Source organism: Suncus etruscus, chromosome 5 (assembly GCF_024139225.1).
Source record: "Suncus etruscus isolate mSunEtr1 chromosome 5, mSunEtr1.pri.cur, whole genome shotgun sequence".
Lineage (NCBI taxonomy): Eukaryota > Metazoa > Chordata > Mammalia > Eulipotyphla > Soricidae > Suncus > Suncus etruscus.
This window is the reverse complement of record NC_064852.1, coordinates 23,557,768-23,575,058: the sequence shown is the minus strand read 5'-3', so window position 1 is coordinate 23,575,058 and position 17,291 is coordinate 23,557,768. Positions and strand designations below refer to the sequence as shown.

The following is a 17,291-nucleotide window of genomic DNA, read 5'->3' as shown; positions in this document are numbered from 1 at the left end:
GCTGGATTTTCTCCACTGAGCTGCTAACCAGAAAAAAAAAAAAAAAAAAAAAAAAAAAAACCAAAACACCAGCGTTGGAGGGTCACCAGATACCCCAATGGCAGAGACCGCTAGGGGACTGTTAGATTTGCCTTTTCAAACATATCATCCGGGCCGGAGAGATAGCATGGAGGTAAGGTGTTTGCCTTTCATGCTGGAGGTCATCGGTTCAAATCCCGGCGTCCCATATGGTCCCCCGTGCCTGCCAGGAGCAATTTCTGAGCCTGGAGCCAGGAATAACTCCTGAGCACTGCCGGGTGTGACCCAAAAACAAAAACAAAAAAAAAAAAACAAAAAAAAAACATATCATCCACAGATTGGGTTTCAAGGTGGAAGCTGGTTTTTAAATTGGACAGCTAGTTCTTAAGTGAACTTTTGGAGTGCCCTGGTTCTTGGATGGCTGGTTCTTAAATGAAGTTTTTGAATGCCCTGGACAAGAGACACTGGTCCATTATGGGTTTGGAATCTGACCAGCTCACAGGCTCAAGCAGGATCAGGCCCCATTTTAATTGGAATTTCGAAGCATGGTGGTGGTGGTGGTGGTGGTGGATTTGGGGGGGGGTAGTGGGGGGGGTGAGGGGCTGGGGGGAGGGGGAAAGACACAATTCTCTCTGTAAACAAGGATCCAAAGAGAAAAATAAAAAAACAGAAATGGCTAAGTTGGCCTTTTTGGGTTAATAACAGCTTCTGCAAATGAGACTCGAGTCCTGGTTATAAAGGATCTTTTCAATTACATTATTAAAAAATAAGCATTTCTTCTCCCTTCCCTTTCTCTAATTCCCAAAGCCTCTTTCAAGTAAACCTTATAGTGCCTGAGTGCGGTGACCATGACGTCATAGTCTGCGGCCTCAGCTCCCATGTTCATTGTTTGCATTTGCTCCGCAGGGGGCCAGTTCCCACAAGAAAGGACCAGGAAGGACCTCATCCATGTGCTTTTTCTCCACTTGGAAATCCATGCAAGGAGGTCAGCTTTTGCATCAAGGTGGGGTTTTGAAAAAAATTGTTTTGGGGGTTGGACATGACATCCAATACTCTACTAGCCATGATTAATGAGACGCTGGTTTCAGCGTGATCACAAGAAGCTTATTAGGAATGGAAACAGCTTGCCCTTGCATCGTTGCAGTGTAATGGGACAGAAAAGGGCCCTCTTTTTTCTTGCCCCATCTAAGGTGAAGATTCCTTTGTGGAAGTTTTCCTTCTTCTTTTTTTTCTTAGAAAAACAAACAAAAACCCCAGCCTTTCACCCAGCAGAGAGCCTCACAAGAATCGGTCTAGAGCTGACTGCTTGCACAAACCAATCAGTAGAGAAGAGACTGTGAGGTTCCAGACATGAGAGTGCAAGGGGGGTCCCTGCACCAACATGCGGACACCCCACCCAGCATTTTTCACTGCAGTGTCACCCTTTAAACACCTTTACCCTGCAACCAATAAATGCAACGCATGCCACCACCTCCAAGAGTTGCCTTCTTCGTTTTTTTTTTTTTTAAATGAAAACATTTCTTTTTTTTCATTGGTCTTTCTGTGTGATCATATCATCTGGAAGATATATGAAAGCAATTCTCTGAAAAATTGGTCTTCCGGAAGCCACCACCACAGAGCGCCAAGGGCAGGGGCCTTCTGGAGACAGCCCGCCCCCCACCAACCCCAGCATGACCCATGCTGCATCACGGATACCTCCAAGCTGCTTCGTCCTCATTGGGGGGGGGCGAGGGGTGCCCTCTGAGGTCCCAGCCACCATCTAGATCTGGGGTCCAGAGCATGACGAATGAGATTTCAACAGGGGCCTGCCCTGTGACATAAAACGATCTAGCTATTGAGAGAGAGGCGATTCCCCCCAGGGGCCCCTCCCTCGGCCAACAGTCCCCCAAGAGGCTGGGCGCCCCTTAGGGTTTTTTTTTGGGGGGGGGTTGCATACCACCGGTAACACACCCCAGGTGAGGGCGGAGCAGCCTGAACTTCTGGCCCTGCAGGAGGAGGAGATGAAGGAGGAAGGAATCGCTTTTGTCTCTGATATCTGAACCTTCCACCTGGACCGAGTGGGGTGGGGATTTGGGGGGTGTGTGGAGGGTGAAAGAGGGGAGGGGGTGCTCGACCAAGGAGACTTGCACGTCCACTCCCTAGAGGTGGGGACAGCCCCACACCCTAGTGATCTGAGCTTCTCCTCTTCACACAAAAGGTCCCCAGGGTTGCAAGGTAGGTAGATAGGTAGGTAAGTAAGTAGGTGATGGCCACTTCAATCCAGGGCAGGCTGCCCCCACCAGACAGGGCACAGGATTAAGTCACTACTAGTCCTGCATTCCGGGCGCAAGAGATTCTTATTTTTTTTTTTCTTTTCTTCAAAAAACCAAACAAAAAAACCCAAACAAATCCGAATCCTCGCTTTGGTTCGCCTTCTTTGTTCGCGGGCAGGCGCGGGTTCAGTTCTGGCTCATTCATTCTCCCCCACCTTCCCTTTTCCCTCCCTGCTCCAGCCGCGCTGCTTGCAAAAAAAGCCCCAAACTCACGCGCGCTCTGGGGTTGGGGTGGGATGGGGTGGGGTGGGTGGGGATTTTGGGGGGGACGGACCCCCGTCCAAGTCCCCCCTGCACGCATTACCGTTTCTTCTTCTGCTTGAGAGACTTCCTGCGTTTCAGGATCATCTCATAGAGCTTGTCCATGCCTTCGGTGAGGCCTTCGCCGATGATGGCGCAGGCCGGCTGGACGTGGTAGGTGGTGGCCGGGATGAGCTCGTGCAAGGCCAGCTGCTTCTCGATCTCGGCCACGGGCAGCGACTTGGGGAGATCCTGCTTGTTGGCGATGACCAGTAACGGGGTGCCCTGATTCTCGGCGAACTTGGTCACCTTGTGCAGCTCGGTCTTGGCTTCTTCCAAGCGGTCCACGTCCACGGAGTCCACCACGTAGATGATGCCGTCCGTGCAGCGGCTGTAGGACTTCCAGAGCGGCCTCAGTTTCTCCTGGCCGCCCACGTCCCAGAAGTGGCAGCTGATGCCCTTGGCCGTGCCGTTGCTCAGCTTGATGCGCTCGGTGTTGAAGCCGATGGTGGGCACGGTGTTGACGAACTCGTTGAACTTGAGCCGGTAGAGCACCGTGGTCTTGCCCGCCGAGTCCAACCCCAGCATGACGATGTGCAAGGACTGGAAGGCCGAGATGTTGGAGGAGATGTTGCCCATGGCTCCTGGGGGTGGGTTTCGGGGTGCTGCGGCGGGCACCGGCCGCAACTGCGGCTCTGCGGCTGCGAGGGCGCCGCCCCCCTCTCCCTTTCCCTTTCCCCGGGTGCGGCGATCGGGCCCGATGCGGCCCCGGAGAGCACTTGGGGAGGAGTCCCCCACCTTGCAGTCAGCGAGTCAGCCGGCTAGCTAGCTAGCTGCCCGGGCCCGGCCGGGATGGGATGGGAGGGTCGGCTCAGTCGCCGCGGCCCATGGCGATGATCGCGGTGGCTCTCCGGGAGTCCGGGGTTATTGTTTCCCGCGCAGCCGCTTCAGCTTCCGAGATCGCTGGGCTCCCTCCCGGAGGGTCTGCTCCCAGCCCGGGTTCGAGCTGCTGATGGGCGGATCGAGCTCTCGCCGCGGGCCCGTGACACCCCGCTGGAGCTGCAGCGGGCGGGCGGGCGGGCGGCCGCGACGCCGCGGGGCCCGGGCCGCTCTCCCTCCCGCTTCTCCGGACCTGGCAGGCGGGGTGCGGGCTTCCCCCCGGGGCGTCGCTGCAGCGCAGCGCAGCGCGGCCGCCTGCCTGGCTGTCCCCGCAGTCCCCGCGCCGCGCGCCGCTGCCACCAGCCTTACCCCGGCGGGAGGGCGCTTGGAGGGGCCCCGCCTTGCTCTAAGCCACGCCCCCGAAGAAGCCAGCCACGCCCAGGACACGCCCCAGCGGAATCAGACACGCTCAAGTCACGCCCTCAAACGAGCCAGGACACGCCCCCGAGGACGGCAGTCCCGCCCAGGTCCCGCCCCTAGAAGAACCAAGCACGCTCAGGCCACGCCCCTAAATGCGTCGTAACACGCCCAGGACACGCCCCCAAATACCAGAACGTAGGGATTGCTCCGCCCCGACACCGCCCTCCCTAATAGGCCACGCCCCATCAAACAGGTCACGCCCATTTAGGTCACGCCCCCAAGCCGCCTGCCCTTCGGGTCCGGGCTGGAGGCGTGCACCGTATCCTTCGCGCCGCCGGGCTTGGCGCGCTCGGCCGCGTTCAAAAGGCGCCCCGCGTCCCCGCCCGCCCCGCCGCCGCCGCCGCGCCCAGACAATGGTCCCGGAGAGCCTCTTCCTCCACCGCCGCTGACGCAGCTGATTCAAAATAGCTCCGGAACGCCCTGGCCCCAGAACCCCGGGGCAGCCGCCTTGGACGGGAAGCGTGTCTTAGGGGTTCCCCGGCTTTGCAGGTTGCTCTGCGGCCCGGGAGCCTGCGCCTCCCAGCCCAAGGCTTCTTGGCCTGCTGCAGGGGCTTCCTAGCGGGGTGTGGACACCGCGGCCCCAAATAACTCGCTTTTCCCATGCAGCCCTCGCTGGTGGCTCCCATCTGTTCCCAATCCTGACTGCTGGGGTGTCTGGACAGGCCCTGGCACCTGCAGAGACCTCTCCCTGAACCCCAGCACCCCTATGGTTCTCTGGGTGACCCTTGATTGCCAGCAGTTCCCTTGCAGTTGGAGCCGAGGCCTCTTGCTTCTTTCTGGCTTCCAAACATCAGTGCCTGGAATCTGTTCCCCACAACCCCAGTACAGTGGATTCTGGTTTACCTAGCGAAGGCCACTGCTGTTCCAAGACTGGGGGAAAATCTGGGGGTGGGGTGGGCTTCGGGGAGAAGGAACAGCCAGTCCTCAAGGGTCCCTCCTGTACCAACTTCTGAAAAGGAGAAAGTGAGCTCAAGGAGATGTAAGTGAAGTGATGAGCATTCATGAATGAGCTCTAAAATGCCTGAACTGTGCTTTCCACTTCTTTCTTCCACCAGCTCCACTAAAAGGCACGATTTTATCCATTCCTGTAGCTGTCAGGAAGCTCCTTCCATCCAAGGCAGGGCAAATCCTCTTTGGAATCCCGGTGGTGGTGCAGAGGAGAACACCCATGCACCCTTGCACTAGAACTCCCAAGAAGGATCGAGCTCCTAAGCCGTCTGCCTGCTGGGTGGCCAGCAGGGTGAAGGTGGAGAAGGGCCTGTCCACATGGGCTTAGCCACTTTCATGGGAAATCCAGCTGCCAGCAACCTGAATTCAAATGCAAAGGACAGAAATTGCACTCAAGTTAAGTTGCACAGGATTGGAAAGAGTGCCTGGCAGAATTGAAACACTATGGATTAAAATGTGATTCCAACCTAATAGAATTCAGCAGTGCAAAAGGAGCGCCACCCCAACCCTCCACCTGTAGGCCTCTCTATTCCTCTGTTGCTTCCTTTATTGCTTTTTGAATCATCCCCAACAGTGTGTAAGCTTTAATTCTGGTTCTGTGCTCAGGTCTTACTTCTGGCAGAGCTCAGGGACCCTATGGAGTGGCAGGGATCAAAACTGGGTCAACAAATACCAGGCAAATGCCCTTCCTGTTGGACCATCTCTCCAGCACCCCACCCCTTATTACTTCTTTTCCTTTACTATAAACTTCAGTCACACCTCAGTTCTGTGTAGCGTTTCCCTAAGTGGTTTATACAAACACCCCCTGGGGGTGCTGGACTGAGGGGGGCTGGGATGGTGAAAGTTCCTGGCTTCAATTGGGGTTGCTTCCTGTTTGTTCCTGAGTGACTGTTTTGTCTGAGATGGAATAATAGGTTAGGTAAATTGGGGGTCCCCTTCTTTTTTTTTTGGGTGGGGTCCCCTTCTACCTCAGGTGCTGGGTATAAACAAGGGGCATAATTCCCAGTGGCTACAGGGGCACTTACCTTTGTTGCCTGCTTGCCTCCTCCATGCCCTGAATTAAAATTTGCCTCTAGATGAATGCAACACACTTGTGCCGGGGCCCAAAACTGAATCTGCTCCCTAAAGGAAAGCAATAGGTAGTGGGGGATTTACAATGCGGGGGATGGGAATTTGTACTCTGGAAGCTATTTCTCCCCAATCTTGCTCTAGTGTCATGTTGTCCCTTCTGCTAGGTGCCACAGAGGAAGGGATAAGACTCTGGTTTTGAGCTTGCAATCAGGCATCAGGCCAAGCAGAACCTTCTGGATATGGTTCCTAGGTATCCTCCCTTTCCCTCCCCCCTTCCCCCCATCAGATTTTGCTTTTATTTTAAGGGTCAGGGGAATAAAATATTTTGGTAACACATCTGCCGCATTACTCATTGATAGCCATTACTCATTGATAGCCAACTGTCTCTGAGTTTCAGGGCACAGTCCCCCCAACCTCCTGCCCCATCCCCACCATGCTCCTCTATTAAGGGTTAGCAGCAAAAGGCAGTCTGTTGTCTGGTAGAAAACACAGATTAACAGACATTAATAGAACCTTCCCGAACAGGGCCATTAAACAGCAACTTGCCGTGATTGAATTGCAACTGCACTACGGTCTAATTTCACTCACCAGGTGATAAGTTGATTTTACAGTTGATAATTTAACTTCCAACACATAAAAAATGTCATTCAGCTGGATCAACTGCTGACGCCTCTCACTTCTGGATATGGAGGGAGAAGTCCCCAGGAATCATGAGCAGGAATGTAATGTCACCCAGAGCTGGACATGCAAAGGTCCCCACCCTCCCTTCCTGAGCAATGCTTCTCACTGACAACAAGCCAGGCTTAGGGGCCTAAGTTAAGGGATTCACTGGAGTGGGTGCCAGCAGTTCCCTTTGTTTCCTTGCCAGGTGGCCACACCTAGCTTACCACACCCAAATCTCAATGCCTCTAATACACAGCACACCAGGAATTTAAAATCACACCCACCAAAGAGTGTGCAATCACTGTTAGCTGCTTGAACTGCAGAGAAAGGTGCTTTGCATGGATTCAATCATGAATAGTGGTGTCCATCTGGATGACAAGTGTCCCCAGGGTGGAGAATATTGACTGCTGTGAATATTGACTTCCTCATCTTCATTAAGCATCCCAAGACATTCTCAAAGACCAGTGCACATTCCTCTTCTCCCAGGATGCATTTAGCTTCCAGAAGCAAATCCAAAGATGACGCAGGGCCCCGGAAAAGAAGCCCATTTGCTCAAAGAAACGCAATCCAACAACTTGACAATGGTTTCGAAGATGTCGCCAAAAGAATCGGTTCCTTCTTGGGCTAATATGTCAAGGGTGCTACCCAGTGAATAAAATATTTGAATATAGCAAGGGAGTGGAATCCTCTGTGACCTTGTTATTTACTATCTTAGCGTTGGAGAAGGGCCTGACATTATAAACACGGGTAGGGAGAGCTTCTCATTCACCCTTGACTATGTTTAAAGGTGAACATGGAAAAAGGGGCAAGGATGGGATCCCAGGTTTAGCTTCGCGGTCGCCCATGCTTAGCTGTTACAATACAGGAGCGCCCTCTACTGAAAGATTTGTGTTATAGCTGGAGACCTCTCCGGACCAAAGCCAAGGCGACTACTTCTAGAACCCTTTGGTTAAACTGAGTAAATACCTCTTTTGGGGGTGGGGGTTGGGAATGTGGGAGCACAGTCTGAGGCTTGTTTGAGAGGCTAGTCCAGAACAGGAGGACTTTGGGCCAACCAAGGGGACTGGGAAGCTGGCAGAGCATGCCCTGCAGAAAAGTTACTCATATTCACACGGCAGAGACAGGTCAGCACCAGGGTGACCAACCGATTTCCTGGGAGATGGGGGAATCTAGCTTAGCAGTGACTTCCAGAGCAGGCCCCAGCAGCTGTCTGTGGAAAAGAAAGTGGACCCTGAAGCTGGGAACCAGGGCTCTCATGGACTCCGTGGGAAGGTACCCATACACCCAAAATCTCTTCTGCAGAACCCATTAAGGCTTGCAACCTCTGGCTTCTTCAGCCCACTGACCCCAAACCAGGCATACAAATTACTCTGCATTCAAGAGTGTGGCCTTCATGAAAACACCAGAGTTCTAAGTGCTTTGTTTCCCATGCTTGTGAAGCAACAGAGCTGAAGCAATTCAGACTATCTTTCATTAATTTGGAACCATACTTGGCAGTACTGTCCAAGCACTCCTCCTAGTTCAGTATACGAATACTGGCTCAGTATTAAGGGTCACTCCTGGCTGGCTTTGGAGGAATCATGTGATTCTGGGTATCAAAGCTTCCCCAAAGACACTGCACCCCAGCCTTCTGAGCTCCATTTCAAGGTGCTCTCACTTTTTGATAAGATTCAGTAGTAAGAGCATTTTGTTATTGTTGTTGCTGTGATATAATAATAATAATAATAATAATTTTTGAAGGAAAAACACTTTTATAGGACTCTTCCCATTCAAAGCTTTGTGAGTGCTTCTGGCCTTCCTGGGATGCAGTGTTTTTGTCTCAGCGCTGCTTCCAGACAAGAGTTTTAGACAAGGTGATTCAAGATGACTACTTCGCGTCTATATTGCATTTACCCAATGAACTTTGTGGAGGGCAATGAGAGCCCTTAATCCTCTCCATGGAAATCAAAACTCAGGGCCACTGACCTGGCAGAGAGACCCTGTGACAGGTCTCAAGGGGAGAGCAGGAAAGCACTTGGTATGTGGCAGTTATTTCTGAATCCTTTCATCGTCCCATCGCTGTGATTAAATTCCTCCTCTGATAGCCACAGCCAAGAAAGAGAATAAAATGAAGAATGATTAATAACCACAGTTGGATGCCAGGACAGAGAGCATGGGCCAAGGAGGCCTGGAAACTTGGGTCACTCCCCTGCTCTTACCTACCCTCTCCTGTCTCCCCAGGTGAACTGGTGGCCCCTGCCCCCACTCCCTGTGAAGCAAGATGCCTATTAATTTCATTTAATTAAATCTAGTTGGCTGGACCCTGGAGAGAGAGAGAAACCGAGACAATCACACTTTTGTGCCTGGTTGCAGTGTTCTGGGCTTTCAGTCTGCGGGGGAGGGAGGTTTGAGCCTCTGTTCCTCCTTTGTCTGCTGGGTCACAGGGGGTCATGCCTTTGGCTTCTTGTGGATAAGCATGTGAGTGGGGCACCCGCATCTCAGCAGCACTCGGGGGGATTGTGACTGCCGCCATGGGTGGCCTGGCCACTCGGGAGAATGGCTTTTTCCCAGGGAGGCATTCAGGAGCAAAGCAAACAAGCCTGCTGCTCTATCTTCAGGGAAATTCCCCCCTCAGGCTCCTGCCGTCTCCCCAAGTCTTCTAAATCTGCTCTGCAAAACTTCCTGGTGACTGAGAGGAGATGCCAATGGTTTGGAGGTTATCTTGTGACCTGAGACTTCATCCTTCATGTTTGTCCTTTCTGGCTTGGCTCAAAGCAATGCTGTTCCAAACGTCCCTTCTTGCTTCTAGTTCTCCTGCTTTCCCATCTGCAGATGGATGGTGCTCATTGTCTGGAATGGATATTCTTGGAGGAGAGGAGTCAGAAGCCCATCGATCACCTAAAACCTTAGCAAAGGGACTGAGCTATGCTTCCTCTCACCCAGAATGCTGGTGCCCCCACCTCACCTCCTCCCCCCCCCACCCCATCCTCCTAGTGCCTCCTGGTCTCTCTGTCTCTCAGAGTTCATCTCAGCTGCCTCGCAGGCTTTGCTACTCTCTGTCTTGCCTGGACATGAATGGAGGCACAGAGACCAGAGACCAGCTCAGAAATAATTTTCCTCCCAGCATGTCGCAACGAGGGAACATACCCACCAGACCACACAGATAGGCCATCTTCCCTTCCTGCCTACAACTCCCCTCAATGACCGAGCCATAATCAAGAGCATTGACCTATCAATGGCTCTGGAAATCAAGTGTTTTAAAATGGCACCTGCTAGTGATTTGTCTGTCCAAGACATTGCCATATTTTCTGTATTTGGTGGAGGGGACTGGATCCAGTTTTGAGGTGAAACATCACCCAGGCTCCTGCCCACCTGAAGGGGGCTCTTTGTCCAGCATCTTCCTCCTCTTCCTTCTCTAGGTTATACGTCCTGAGTGGCTGATAAAGACAGTTTCTGTGTGTCCCATTTTCCACCTGCATTGGGGCAACTCTGTGCTATTGGCTTTCTAGAATCTATGAGAGATAAACAAGTCTGGCCCAGATACTTACAGTTTCATCTCAGCCTGGTGTGTTCCACAGAACACAGGAGGCTGGTTACCTGCTATCAGAGATGGGACCACTATATGGTCCACAAGTGAAGAGCTGGGCTCTTCACATCCAGCTCTCCTACTCCAATACAATCCTGGAACATTCTGCCTCTAGAAGAGGAAGAAGACATTTGGCCCCTGAGAGGCAAGAGAAAACTCAGGGAGCAGGAGGCCATAGAAGCAGACACCATCTCCACCTCTTCCTGCTGCTCTGCTGCCTTTCACTCTTCCTCCTGCTTCCTCTCCTCCTCATTCTGTTCTCCTTCCTCCACTTCCTCTTCCTGCTCCTCTTCCCCCTCTGCTCTTCCTCTTGTTCTTCCACCTCTCTTTGTCCTCCACCTCCTTCTTTTCTTGCTCCTCCTCTACCTCCTTCATCTCTTCCTCCTGCACCTTCTCTTTCTACTCCATTTCCTGCTCTTCTTCCCACTCTTCCTCCTGCTCCCCTTCCCCACCTCCCTCTCTTCCTGCTCCTCCTTCATCTCCTCTTCTCACTCCTCCTCTATCTCTTGATCTTCCTGCTACTCCTCTTGCTCCCCCTCCTCCATTACCTTTTCCACCTCCTATTTCTCCTGCTCTTCCTCCTTCTCCTTCATCACCTCCTCCACCTTTTCTCTTCCTGCTCCTACTGCCCCCTCCTCAATCACCCCCTACTCTTCTTCTCGCTGCTTCTCTTCTTCCTCATCCTCCTATCCAAGTTCCCTTCTCTAGGCAAAAAGGTGGAGGACCAACCATTCCCTGGTATGCAGAAGATCTGGCTTTTGTCTTAAAAAGTTAATGCCTTGAACTGTTCCTAGAAAAAAACTGGACCACATTTTGCTTGGGGAGTATATAAGGGTCCAGGCACAGGGAACAGAAGGCTGTTGCCCATCCAGTACCTCCTTCAGTCCCCCTTAGAAAGACAGTGGTAGCAAGACAGGCTCCTGTGGCAACAGCTTCATCTTTAGAGCAGTATTTCTCCAGAGCAATATATAGAGACCCAGGTTAGTGCTCTCCTGAAGTTGAGAGTCTCATATGAGATTCTTCAGCGTGGAAAATTGGGGGATGAAATGGGCCTTCTGCATAGGTGTCCCCATATATCAGGGGCAAAGATCTCAGTATTTTCTTGTGAGTTTCTTGTCCCATGTTGGACAACCTGTTATCATCTGGTGCTGGAGTCTCTTAGGGGCTGTCCTGGCTCACCCAAGGCCACATAGCTCCACTCCCAGCACACCCAACTAGAAAACCCATTCCTGTACCACCCCTCTGGCTGCTGTTCTGACCACCTTTCACCCTCCAGAACCCTACCTCCCCATCTCTTGTGCCTTTGTGCCTATACCTGTGGAACCTTGTTGAATCTGGACACAGACCTGGTTCTGCTGGTTTGTGACTGAGGGTGCAACAGACCATGAAATTGGGGTGTTCTGGAAAATGAGTCAGTCTTCTGGCAACCTGTAAGAACTTGAAAGGAAAAGAAAGAAATGAACACAGAACCTTGAGAACAGACTTGATTTCTGAGATGGACAGAGCTTACTCTTTATCTCTCTGTTTCTCTGTGTCTCTGTCTCTCTCATATTGATTTGGGCTTATTTACCCAGTTTACTTACTCATCTTGCCTTAACTTTATTTCTAGTCTGCACACAAGGACCATACAGCCTTGCTATGGTTTCATCTAGTGCTAAATGGGAAAAACCTTGATGTTGAAACAACACTGGGGCTTTAGTTGCTTTAGTTGCTAGTGAAGTCAAAGTTCAGATATGAAAATGTGACCTGAACTTCAGGGAAGAGGGTTCATTCCAGAAGCTTGGGACCCAAGACTCCTGGGGCAAGCATCCCCCTAAAAAGCTGCTTATGCCAGTGTACATGAAAATACCCTCTATCATGGATATGACCATTAATTACCTCAGAGCTGTTCCAACAGCCCTAGACTGCAGTGTCATTAGAATTTGTAAGATGCACTTGTGTGTGCTGGTTAAGATCTTTAGGGAGTGATAAAAAAGAAAAATGTGGGATTAACTGGATGCCATTCCCATTCAGAATATGCCTTGTTACTCATTGGTTGAAACAACTTTGAATGTAGTACCTTGGATTGGTGCTTGTTCTCCACTCTACGGTGTTGTCTGGTTCTTCCTAATAAGTATCCCAGATCTCAGGAAAACACTCCCTTGCCTTTTCAGACTTCCAGCTGCCTGCTTCTTAGTAGTAGACAGCTTGTGTGTTGGAACTCCTGAACCCCTTTTCACACTCTTTCGTGTGTGCATGGATTATTTTCTACATCGAAGTTTGCTTCCAGACCTGCATCTCTCCAGTGTCCTGGCTTTGGAACTTGAGGTCTGATTTAACACAAAAATATCCAAACAACAAAAGCATAATATCCAAATATTCTATCACCATTGTTCACCTAAAAAAAGAACCAGAACAAAGGACTAGAGCGGAAGTGCTTTGTCAGCAATCATAAAAAATGGAGATGAAAAGAGAACCACCATCTCCAACTGGAAAGCAGCTTCCTAGAGAGGGAGTTATGGTCTGATTCTTTGCCCCACAGAGGTAGAATGATGAAGGGGCTCAGACATCTGCCAGTGGATTTTCAGGAAACTCATGCAGGTCTGTGAAGTAGAACAATCAATCCACACAACAGAGAAACAATGAACGTATGTTACATGGACAGAAAATGGAAGAAATAGATCATTGTAGTATAGCAATGAAGGACAAGGAAGATAGAAGTTGAGAAGGTCCTAACATGTGGTCTCACTGGCTCATACTGTCTGGCCAGATCTGGGGTCTTTATCAGAGCAAAAATGTCCATTTAGTCTACTTTGGGTCCATCAGAGCCAAGACAATGCAATGAAGCAGCTTCTTGCAGAAGGCTGATCATACTCTCCAAGTTATATTTGAGCCTCAGGTTCATTTGTTTTCATTTTTTCTTTTGGTTTTGGGGTCTCACCCGGCAGCGTTCAGAGGCTCCTCCTGGCTCTGTACTCAGAAATGACTCTTGGCAGGCACAGGGGACCATATGGGATGCTGGGATTTGAACCACCGTCATTCCTGGGTCGGCTGTGTGCAAGGCAAACACCCTATCACTGTGCTACCCCTCCAACCCTATTTTCACTTCTAACTGCAGAGTCCTTCTAAATTTTCACAGGGAAAGAGAGGATAAAGTTGCAATCAGTTTTGACACTATGAACAATTACTTATAAATATGATCACATAGAGAACATATTCCTTTGTGTATAGCTAGTGGCCGGGCAGTTCTGATCACTCACATAGAACTATATCATATATCTGCATGTGTCCATGTCTGCAGGAGTGTGTATGCATGTGAGATGAAGGTGATAGAGACATATGTGTGGTGGAGGGAGGGGCTCACAAAAATTCCGAGCACACATCAGTGACTAGATTTTGTCCCTGGACTACAGAACTGTGTTTGTGATTTGGGAAGGAGACACATTTTGCATGCTACACCTTCCTTCTTATTCTGACTTACTGCCCACGTGTGTGAAAATATTTTTGGGGTGACAAGGCAAGTCTAGCTCACCCACTTAGCTAAAGAACATGAGCACCAACAGGAAAATTAGTGCCTCTATAGGCAGTAGAGGCTTAAGATTTGTAACCCTGTGTTGGCTGGCTTTCTGACACTGGAAAGGTCTAGATAGAAATGAAGGTTCATATAGCATCTTTGTGCTAGGGAATTGACAAAAACTGTGTGTTGAATGAAGGACTGAGAAGAGACACCCCTCAGAGGTGACCAGTTGTTTTCCCTCCTCTTAATAAAAACATCCAAGACAGAGGAATCCTGGGACTGAAGAAATAGCAGTAGTGTAGGGTACTTTGCCTTGCACATGGTCAACCCGAATTCATTCTCAGGTACCCCTTAGAGTTCCTCAAACACTGCCAGGAGTGGTCCCTGAGAATTACTGGTTGTATCCCTCCTAACCTCCCCAAATACTTACATACAGAAAAGAAATGTAAGGTTTTTTTACTCAGGCACTTAAGTATTGCTTTTAGAAGTGCATAGTCAGAATAAATATGGCGTGCCTTCATGAAATAGAAATCTTATTTAAAACTTTATTTGAAAAAAAAATCTTTATTTGAAAAGAAACCTAACTTATAGATAAGTGAATTATGTTGGGAAATGCAATATTTCTCCTAATTTTTGTGGAGAAACAAGATAACAAGGATTTCCCCAGCTTCGTGCCTGATGTTAGAAGACACATTTGCTTCCTTTTGCTATCAGGGTAGTTACTTTAAAAGGGGAAGAAAGTCTGAGAATCCCTTTTTAGTGTTTTCTCTGTTGCTAAACATTGTAGTTAAAAATCTGTCTGTAATCTATAAATACCACTCTTTGCAATAGAACGAGCATGGCTTAGAAGGTACTACTATTTGGCATTAATGGAAACAAGACTTAATTTGTTCACAGAGCCTAAGTGTTATTTTGTGCTGTTGTAACTGGAATATAGAAGCTGTTCCAAAGAAAGCTGTCCAAACAGTACATTCCTGTACAAGAGCTAACGACTTATGAATAAAAGCTACATTGAAATATATTAAGGGGGCTGAAGAAGTAGTAAAGGGCACTTTCCTTGCATGTGGTTGGTCTGGATTTGATCTCCAGCAGCCCACATGTCTCTGCATGTGGTGATCTTGTGATCCCCAAATGCAGGTTCAGTAAGAACTGAACACCAATGGTTATGGCCCTAAAAACCAATATGTCTGTATATATATAAATAAAAAATATATAAGCTTTGAAGATCTTATAATATATCAGATTAATTGGGACTGGAGTTGTAGTGCAATCAGTAGGGTGTTTACCTTGTACACGCTAATCTAGGATGGACCGTGGTTCGATCCTTCGGAGTCCCATATGGTTTCCCAAGCCAGGAGTGATTTCTGAGCGCATAGCCAGGAGTAATCCCTGAGTATCACTGGGTTTGCCCCCACCCCCAAATAAAAAGAGCTTTGAGCTTCTTTACTATAAGTTTCTTGGTTGACTACTCCTTTCTACCATTTACAAGTACATCTTAAAGAGTAAAGGCTACTATATAGAGGGAAAACATAAAAAAGAAAGCTCAATTGAATAATTGAATGGGAGGTTTTGGCTAAGTCAGACCACATTTCCCACAATCCCTTTTGCGATTCTGGTTAAGTTAGGCACACAAGGTCTTCTTGGGGATTAAGAAATGAGAAGGAATTCGGGGACTTTTTTTTTGGGGGGGGGTCTGGCATATCAACACTGTGCAACCAGCTCACCTGTTACCTGGTGGCATGACTGAGCAGATGGGGATATTGGTTTCTACTCCTGAGACTATAATTCCCAAGTCTTCAGTCCCTTCAGAACACATTCATTTTCTCATGATCACTTGAATTCCTCACCCAGGACCTTATACCTTTCTCCAGTCTGGAGAAAATTGGGTCCAGGAGCTCAGTGACAAGACAAGGCCACTTTCTCATTCCACAGATACCTGAAAAATATTCATAGAAATATAGTTTGGGGATTTAATTTTCATTTTTATTTTTTGGAGGTGTGGGGGAATTTGGGCCATACACAGGGGTGTTCTGAGGCTATTTCTGTGCTCAGGAGTCACCCCTAGTGGTATCTGGGGACAATTTGTGGTGGAGGAGATTGAACCTAATTGGCAACATTCAATACAAATGCCTTAACCCCTGTACTATTTTCCTGACCTTTGTGGTTTCATTTACCTGGAGATAAGGCACATCTCTGTCATCACATTCTTAATTATTGTTTTTGAGTCATACAAGGTGGTATTCAAGGCTTATTTCTGGTTCTGTGCTCAGAGATCACCCTGGAGGGGTTCCGGGGATCCTAAGTAGTGCTGGGGATCAAACCTGGGTTGGCTGTTCATAAAGCAAGAACACTAGCTCTCTACAACTGGCTTCACATTTTTAAAGGGACCCTTATGAACTTCCAGAAAATGGAAAGGAGCCATGATCTGGGAGGAAGTGAAAAAGGAAGAACTAAGCAAGTGGGGCAGCTCAAGGATATAAAAAAAACAACAACAAGTTTAGGCCTTAAAATGTGTCAAGCTATTAGATAGAACAAGGAAAAAAGAATTTGTTGGGTAATTATCCCAGGCAAGCCCCATCTTCTGGACCTTGATCTCTCTCCTTGTCAATGGATGCTCTGTTGCCATGACAGCCAGAGATGTGTGACTGAGGCTGGACCTATTCCAGACCAGCAAGCAGTTTTGCAGATTCTCCTGGAAGGACTGAGCATGAGAGACTGAAAATGGGAGGAATCGATGACAAGAAATACCTGGGCTTCTGTCTTGTATCCCCCCAGCACTCATATATTCCTAAGACTCATTAGACAAATCTGGCAGAGAAAGGAGAGAGGGTCAGAGAGAACAGAAAATCAGAAGAGAAATGCAGCAAGAAAAAGAGGCGGGAAGAGAGGAGAGCGTGCACATCCTGCAGAAACACTTTCCTGACAAAGAACTTGTTCTATCTCCCCATCAGACCATGAATGGGCTCCTTGGCAACCGTGCCAGGGGGTTGCTAAGCATGAGGAAGGCCCTGCTGGGAGTTGGGGATGGGAATAAAGAAGGCTGATGCCACCTGTGCATATAGGATGGCCTTGCAGCAGGGGTCAGTGGGCTCTCAGCATTGTCTCCCCAGGCCCCAGTTCTTTGAGGTTCCCTCCTTGCCCCTCCAGAGCAAGGCTGCTCACCTTGGAGAGATGAGACATTTTGATTCCACGGACCCAGCTCCAGAATAGAAGCTGGGATTCTCTTGTTTTGTTTGTTTGTTTATTGGGGGAGTCAAACCCAGTAGCGCTCAGGGGTTACTCCTGGCTCTATGCTCAGAAATTGCTCCTGGCAGGCTTGGGGGACCATATGGGATGCCGGGATTTGAACCAATGTCCTTCTGCATGCAAGGCAAATGCCCTACCTCCATGCTATCTCTCTGACCCTCTCATGTTGTTTTTAGTTTTATTTATTTTTTTGTTTGTTTGTTTGTTTGGTTTTTTGGTTTGGGAGCTAAATTCAGCGGTGCTCAGGGTTTACTCCTGCCTCTGCACTCAGGGATCACTCCTGGTGAGCTCAAGGAGCCAGGTCGAATGCTAGTGACCAAACCCTGGTCAGCTGCTTGCAAGGCAAGCATCTCACCTAGTGGACTGTTGCTCT

General features: G+C 49.3%; 1 protein-coding gene across 1 annotated transcript; it reads right to left on the bottom strand.

Annotated features, from left to right (window-relative positions):
- Positions 1–2,622: 2,622 nt before the first annotated feature.
- Positions 2,623–3,399, bottom strand: ARL4C (ADP ribosylation factor like GTPase 4C). The gene has a single exon (XM_049773723.1). The coding sequence runs from the start codon at positions 3,207–3,209 to the stop codon at positions 2,631–2,633; it is 579 nt and encodes a 192-aa protein (XP_049629680.1). The 5' UTR covers positions 3,210–3,399; the 3' UTR covers positions 2,623–2,630.
- Between the last annotated feature and the right edge of the window lie 13,892 nt (positions 3,400–17,291).